Raw genomic sequence first — 7,562 nt, forward strand, 5'->3', positions numbered from 1 at the left:
GGAAAAGAAAGAAAAAAAAAAGGCCTCCCTAGGGTAGAAACACTAGGAGGCCAAATTCTGTTGTTTCAGCTGTAGTGCATATATGAATGGTATTTTGCCCGTGCTGCCTCTCCAGACAATATGATTGGTGGGCCTAAGCCCAGTTCAATTATTTATTAAGCTGTCGACAAATCTGGTCCATCCTTGATTGAAACTTTTTCCTTACTAGGCATTGGGCCCAAATATTCTGGGTAGTGGGCCTGGGTCTATTAGAGCTGGATCTGATATCAAACGAGAAAAGGAATTTAACCCATCTCAACGGGTGAAAAGATTGTCTTTTAAGTTTTAACACTGGAGATTCAAAAGTGTATTCAAAGGCCGACTCTTTATAAATACACTTGCACGAGGTAAGAAGAAAAGATCCAATTATGAGCTGTCCTCAGCTAAACAAGACTAAAGACAAAACGTGCAGTGGAGAAAGATTGGAGACTACCGAGGTCTTTGTAATTTTTTATTAACGGTCATATCTGCCAAAACACAATATTATATAACCACCTGATGACCTGTTCGACGTAATGTCCACAAGAATGGACGAAAGGCGCTAGCAAAGCCGAAAGGGTAAATCTCGAGACTCGAGAGAGGGAGAGTTGGAACTTTGGAACTTGGAAGCAAGCAATTCTGAATCGGGTCCACCACCTGGGGCCGAAACCAGTAATCACTCGTTCATCCCCGCCATCAGCGCACTCTCAAACAAAGCAAACAACTCACTTCTTCAACTACACTACCTGAGTTCACATTCTTTTCACACTCACACAGAAGAACAACACCGACGTTCACTCCAGTTTTAATCAAGACAAGAATCTGAGAACTGAAAATCCTTGTTATTCCTTTCATGTCGAACTTCCACTTTCTTCTTCTACTCTGTGTTCCATCTGTCTTCTTGTTACTTTACCAAACCCAAGCAGCTACTTTACCCTCTGATATCAATGCATTGAGAGCACTTAAGGCCTCAATTAAACCCAATTCAATCCCTCCCTGGTCATGTATCGGTTCCTGGAACTTCTCAGTCGATCCTTGTTCTCTCCCTCATCGATCCTACTTCGTCTGTGGCATATCCTGCAACTCCAATTCCACCCGAATTACTTCAATCGTCTTGGACCCTGCTGGCTACTCTGGCACCCTCACTCCTCTCCTCTCCCAGCTAACCCAGCTAACCCAACTTGAACTCTCTGACAATTCCTTCTATGGCACAATCCCTACCTCCATATTCTCCCTCACTAGCCTCGAGATCCTGTCTTTGAGATCCAATTACTTCTCTGGCAACATCCCTCCTTCCTTAACCAAGCTAACCTCTCTTCAGACCCTGGACATTTCCAGGAATTCACTCACAGGAATGCTCCCCTTAACGCTGAGCTCTCTCTCCAGCTTGACATCAATTGACCTTAGCTTCAATAAGCTAACTGGTTCTCTACCCAGATTCCCCCCCAAGCTTGTTCAGCTGGCTCTCAAGGCCAATTCCTTTACTGGATCACTGACACAATCATCTTTCGAAGGGCTAACCCAGCTGGAAGTGGTGGAACTAAGCGCCAACAGATTGACTGGAGCTGTGCAAGGTTGGTTCTTTCTCCTACCATCTCTGCAACAGATCAATCTGGCCAACAACAGCTTCACAAGCGTCGAGATCTGGAAACCAGGGAACGCGAGTGACAGTGAGCTAGTGGCAATCGATCTGGGGTTTAATAGGATACAAGGTTACTTGCCCATGAATTTGGCGAGCTTTCCAATGCTGTCTGCGGTTACGTTGCGTTACAACAGGTTTCGTGGTCCAATTCCCTGGGATTACTACCAGAAGGTGAAGGATCAGAGCTTAAGAAGACTCTTCCTGGACGGAAATTTCCTGAATGGGAAGCCACCATCAGGGTTTTTCTCAGGTGGGTCTGGTTCGTCGGTGGTGGGGAGCTTCGGGGATAACTGTCTTGAAAGTTGTCCGGCATCGTCAAAGCTCTGCTGGCCCTCGCAGAAACCAATCTTAACATGCCGGAAAATGTACGGTCAAAAGCCCATCTCTTAGGTTTATCAGATAGTTACTACTGCTTCAATTAAGAATGTATAAGGATTAGTACACAAGTAAGTTACCTAAATGAAATCAATTTCTGTCCTTCCATTGACACTGACGGACGCTTAGTTTACTGGGTTGGCAATGTCGGTGGCTTTCTCCTCTGTAAAATCCATAATAAGTTTATTGGGTTCTCCCTACTGAACTGTAATAATCTCAAGAATTATAATTATTACCAAATAAAAGGATACACTCATGCTTCTATAATTTAAGCCAACGATCAGCTTCAAAGCTTCACTAGATGAGTGTAAATGTAAATGAGGTTACACCTGATCTTATTTGTCCTAATATTATAGAAATAAGTGCATATAATGTGTGGTAGCGGTTCCAAGGCTGTAAGGGCGTGAATTCAAAAGTGAAATTAATTTTTTTTCATTGAATAGACCTGATGATGATATCCACATCAATGTAACTCTGCACGCCCTTGCTCCAAACAAGCCATCAGGGTCTCTTGATATCTAAGGATTATGAAATTATTTAGGAGTGTAAAATACAACAACTTGATTGTTGTCGGTCCTGATGTCTCATCACAGTTTGTTATTGAGTTCATTATTGTTCATGCAAGCGGATAACAAATCTTTGTTATGTGAGAGCTTTAGATGAAGATAGCATTGTAACTTCAACAACTTATTGTAATATGCAACCATAATGATGCTCCATGCATACTAATAACATAACATGCCCAGATAAAATAAGCACTTCAGTACTACAAAACAAATTATATCAAATATAAGATGAGTTTTGCTCTCTCCGTTGCTGATCTCAAAGTGAGTACTGTTCCAGAGGAGTGTCCTATCATTTTCTCTAAGGAGAAGTTCTGGTCTTTCTTTCAGTGTTTATGCACTGGAATCCGACAATTCTACAACTCCACATGGCAGTGCAGATTATGCCTACAAGTGTCAATAAATATTATGACTAGCCTACCACGACCATTAGCATGCGGATACTAGAAAGAAAGTCTTACCCTGCTAGAGATATTGTTGGATAACCAATCAAGTCCTTCATAAAGACCTTGGCCTGAAGTGGCACAAGTGCTCTGTATGTACCTACAGAAAATGAAATACCCCAAACAGGGAACTCCTCAATAAGTAACCGGTAAAAAAAAGTTGGATTTCCATTTACAATCTCCAAGGCTGATAATATAAGTACTCTTTGGGGAGACAATGTCAAAATATAAGGTAGATTTCACTCCCCCCAGGACCACCCATTCCATTTTAAAGGTTCTTAGTATAAACACTGTCAACAATTCCCCCAGATCAATTTTGGGTGGAAGTGCTATAAATCTTAATTATGGGTTTGTCAAGATACTTCTTTATTGAATGAGAGATGATATGATTGTGGCATTAAATATCAGTCTTTGTTCGTTAATAGTTGTAGATTTATAAGAGGATGAAACAGAATCTAAAGTTTCACATGTGGCAAGATCACTAGTGTCAACAGCAATAAGTCTTGGCTGGACCTGTGTGATACTGAACCAGAAACTGTCCAGTTTTACTGATTGACCACAGTTCAGATTTCAGAAGCAATAACCCTAAGGTATTCATGTCATACAACTCACAACACAGTTCATCTATAATAGGTAACTCACATCAGAGAGAGCTTACCACCGGCGCTGACGAAGAGAGTGTAGTCCAAGTTTATCAGTGATCTCAGAAACACTCATTGCATTCGGAAGGTCTTGCTTGTTTGCAAATACAAGCAGTGTTGCATCACGGAGTTCATCCTGTAACAAAGAAAGACAAATTTATGTGTCAGTTTGTGAGCATGAAGACTATTTTCAGTGGAATATGAACTCAAATTCTTTGTTGCAATGCTATCAACGCAATAAAAATTCAGCCTCTTGAATCAACCATCAATAAAGGGAAAAGCTTAACCATCAACCAGAATATCTATGAACTCAAATTCTTTGTTGCAATGCTATCAACCCAATAAAAATTCAGCCTCTTGAATCAACCATCAATAAAGGGGAAAAGCTTATCCATCAACCAGAATATCTATGAACTCAAATTCTTTGTTGCAATGCTATCAACCCAATAAAAATTCAGCCTCTTGAATCAACCATCAGTAAAGGGAAAAGCTTATCCATCAACCAGAATATCTCATCAACATACTCTACCTAGTATGAGGTTTAACTATACCTGTCAGATAATGATAGTTATCTGGCTAGTTAAATTTCTGACTAGACAGGTAGGGTAATCTTAGCTGCGAGTTGTGGACAGATTGATTTCTGTATGCTAAGTTGCATTCAGTTCAGTGGCCTTTTTCTGCAACATCTATATAGGTTTTCTGACTACTGACAGTTGTCCATCAGTTTAAGCTTCTTGCTGCATGCAGAATTCCATAGACTTTGGTTTCAAATGTAATGCCCATTAGTAAAATCAACAGGGTAAATAATTTTAGTTTCCCTGTTTTAGGGAATTTGGGCATTATGTTATAGGCCACATCTTTTTTTCTTTCTCTTCCAATGAAACAAGTTACTGAACAATAAATCTTTCATGTCTGTTTATTTGTACCTTTTTTACTTAGGAACCACGGGGCCATAATGAAACTATGCAAGGGAGCAAAACACATTTCAAACTTTTCTGAAAGATGTTACCAACCTCATTCAACATCCGATGTAGCTCATCTCTGGCCTCCAAAACTCGTTCTTTGTCATTGCTATCCACCACAAAAATGAGGCCCTGTGTATTCTGAAAGTAGTGTCTCCATAAAGGCCGAATCTGTTTAGCAAACAATTAAAAGGATGCACGGATCAGTTTGGTGGGACATCATGAGAAAATGGTACCTTTGTCATACATGCATGTTGCCTTCGGTCCAAATAAAGGCACATATCCCTCTTCCCTCCATCACAAAGATGATATATCAAATCTATTCTACAATATGAGACGAATATACACCAAGAACTGATACAGATCTTCTGGCTTTAGATTGAAGGTTTTATGTGGAGGACAACATGAAGCAAGTTTCAACTTGAAATAGCCAAGGGCATCAACATATAGAGAAAATACATTCAGATGCAGGGACAAGCTTAGTACCTTATCCTGCCCTCCCACATCCCATACGGTGAAGCTAACATTTTTGTATTCCACAGTTTCAACATTAAAACCTGTTCAATGAAAAGCCAAGAAATAATTCATCACCATTATGGCTTGTATGCATCAGTAGACACGCTTAATTTAAAATTTCAGTTTTACATAACACAATGAATTGTTAGGGGATTATCCCCCATCCCATAACCCATAGCACAGACTTCCAAGTTAGCATAAAGTTGTCAGATCTGAAATTAACACCTTAAAGGTATCTAAGGAAATTCAGGGCTTCTTGAGTACATCTTAAACTCTAAATTCAAGGCTTATTGAATAACTCTTTTGCCTTCTTTTTTGTAGGTGAAGAAGCCCTGAAAGAAATGAGAATATCAATTCAATCGGATACCAGCAAAGGGTGACTTGGAATAGAATTATGCGGATATCTATCCTCTCCACCACAAGACTCCCAAGCACAATCCAACAATCCAATAAAGTTCAAACGAAGAATATGTAGCAGTGCAAAACAGGGACGAGTAGTTTGCATGCAGTAACTTAACAGGCCTTATGCGTGGCCAATTCTGTAGCAGAAACTACATTCAATCCTATCAGGTAGCAACCTGATTACCACTTCCAACCATTTTTCTGTATCTAGTTCTGCTGCTTTCCTACGCGAGGGCAAGATTCCTTGCAATGAACAGAACAAAAGGGTAATGTTTGGGATTTCGCGAAGTGAGCCTCAAGCCCTTTCACGTCCAAACCTAACTCTTCAACTACAAAAATTCCAGGAAAGGCTATAGAAATAGAATAAGCAAACTTTGAATTGGTCTTTGCACTACCGGAAACAATACATAAAGAGCTCAGTTTAAGTAAATACCTATAGTGGGTATGGTGGTAACGATCTCTCCAAGCTTCAGTTTGTAGAGGATTGTTGTCTTTCCGGCGGCATCAAGACCCACCATCAGGATCCTCATCTCCCGCTTTGCGAAGAGCGACCTCACGAGTCGAGATATGGCCATACCCATCGCTGCAACTGATCAAACTGAAGAAACAAGAGAAACAGGTGAGAAGAATAAAAATGAAATCCTCAGATTAGAAAAAGAAAATAATGAAACAAAAGGATATGATGAAAGTCTAGCTCACCAAAGAGACAATCGCACAGCAGAGAGAAGCTGAGAAGAATAAACGCAACGACACAACAGCGGATGAAAGAACAGAACAGTTGCGAAGAAGTGAGAAGATGAAAGAAATAGAGCAGACATTCTTGTCCGTTCGAGAAGAATAGGATTCCAGTGAGGGAAGAATGCAAAGAAAGATAAGAGAATAAAGTTGGGTTCTCTTTCTGGATTTCTCACATCTTTGAGTGCCTTTCTGTGGTACTCTGTGTTCGTCAATTGGTTCTTCGGCTCACGCCATTGCCATCTGAGAAGAATTTTAAGCGGGAAAGTGGAAGAACAAGTATCTTTCTGGGCCCAATTGAAAACTAAGTTACGAAAGGCCCATATTCACCCAGAACGGTCCATGTAGCTGTCCCGAATCTTCTTACTGTAAATTGGTTCACGATTACAATTGAAAACATAATTAAAAGTCGATTGGATGATTGGATCCTCATTTCTTTAGGGCCTGTTTGGTTGTGGGAATCTAGGGATTTGAAATCCCTGGATTTATGTGGCCGATCCATTTTGGATTTTGAAGGTTCAGGACGATTCCAACCGATCCCGTTGCAAATCTCGTTTACTTGAACGATTCAAGTTGAGCCTTCGCAGTAGTTGTTGGCTCTAACCCTTACAAGCAAGGTATGCACAATCACATGTCTCCATCACATTACATGGCTTTACAGCCGTGTACAAGCAAAAGAAGCAATTGTGAAAAAAAAAAAAATCTGTACTAATTACTGGGAAAGAATTTGATTGTGGAGCTATACAAGGAAAACAACCACAGCTATTGCAGAAAAATATGAAAAAACGCAACAACGAAAAGAGCCTTAGAGAAAATGAAAATCTCTTGCTGAGATCATGCAACTAGAGAAAATCTCTAGCTGAAATCACGCAACACCCCTCCCCACCCCTCAAGATGGATGGTTGGAAGAAGATTCTATTGGGTTTGGGTGTCAAGGTCACGGAATTGGGCATGATCCAATTACTGGTATTACTTGTTGTATTTGTAATTGAAACAGGGATTGAGTCAATTAATAGTACTAGGTTAAACTTGTAATTATATTGGGATTAGGGTTCTAGGTTTCCTTATAAATAGTCTTTGTGGATAACCTATAGGCATCAATCTCTTTATAGGAGATTGGGGAATCAATCCCTGTAGGGGATTGGGATACGAATCCTAAGGATGGAGGGCAAAGGTTGAACTGATTATTTGGTGTCAAGAGAAGTGAGGTTTCCTAGAAATAGTGAAACTAAACAACTCATAGATGTAGACAAGGGTGGGCAAAA

At 40.3% G+C, this 7,562-nt stretch overlaps 2 protein-coding genes across 3 annotated transcripts; one reads left to right on the forward strand and one right to left on the reverse strand.

Moving 5' to 3' along the window:
- Nucleotides 1-63: 63 nt before the first annotated feature.
- LOC149014487 (uncharacterized) lies at nucleotides 64-2,524 on the forward strand. The gene is made up of 2 exons (XM_089155058.1): nucleotides 64-2,357; nucleotides 2,399-2,524. Exon 1 carries the CDS (start codon nucleotides 872-874, stop codon nucleotides 2,048-2,050), a length of 1,179 nt encoding a protein of 392 aa, XP_089011184.1. The 5' UTR covers nucleotides 64-871; the 3' UTR covers nucleotides 2,051-2,357; nucleotides 2,399-2,524.
- A 115-nt stretch (nucleotides 2,525-2,639) lies between these two features.
- On the reverse strand, nucleotides 2,640-6,367 carry LOC149014488 (ADP-ribosylation factor 1-like). Of its 2 annotated transcripts, XM_089155060.1 has the most exons (7): nucleotides 6,262-6,367; nucleotides 5,996-6,160; nucleotides 5,131-5,201; nucleotides 4,696-4,815; nucleotides 3,700-3,818; nucleotides 3,060-3,141; nucleotides 2,640-2,985 (listed from the first exon to the last, which is right to left on the reverse strand). In XM_089155060.1, exons 2-7 carry the CDS (start codon nucleotides 6,141-6,143, stop codon nucleotides 2,980-2,982), a joined length of 546 nt encoding a protein of 181 aa, XP_089011186.1. In that variant the 5' UTR covers nucleotides 6,144-6,160; nucleotides 6,262-6,367; the 3' UTR covers nucleotides 2,640-2,979. The 2 variants fall into 2 exon arrangements, with proteins under 2 accessions (XP_089011186.1, XP_089011187.1); XM_089155061.1 differs by lacking the exons at nucleotides 2,640-2,985; nucleotides 6,262-6,367 and having other exon boundaries at nucleotides 3,042-3,141; nucleotides 5,996-6,155.
- Nucleotides 6,368-7,562: the final 1,195 nt, after the last annotated feature.

This window comes from Hakea prostrata, chromosome 5 (genome assembly GCF_041222555.1).
Source record: "Hakea prostrata isolate BN-2017 chromosome 5, UWA_Hpros_2, whole genome shotgun sequence".
Taxonomy (NCBI): domain Eukaryota; kingdom Viridiplantae; phylum Streptophyta; class Magnoliopsida; order Proteales; family Proteaceae; genus Hakea; species Hakea prostrata.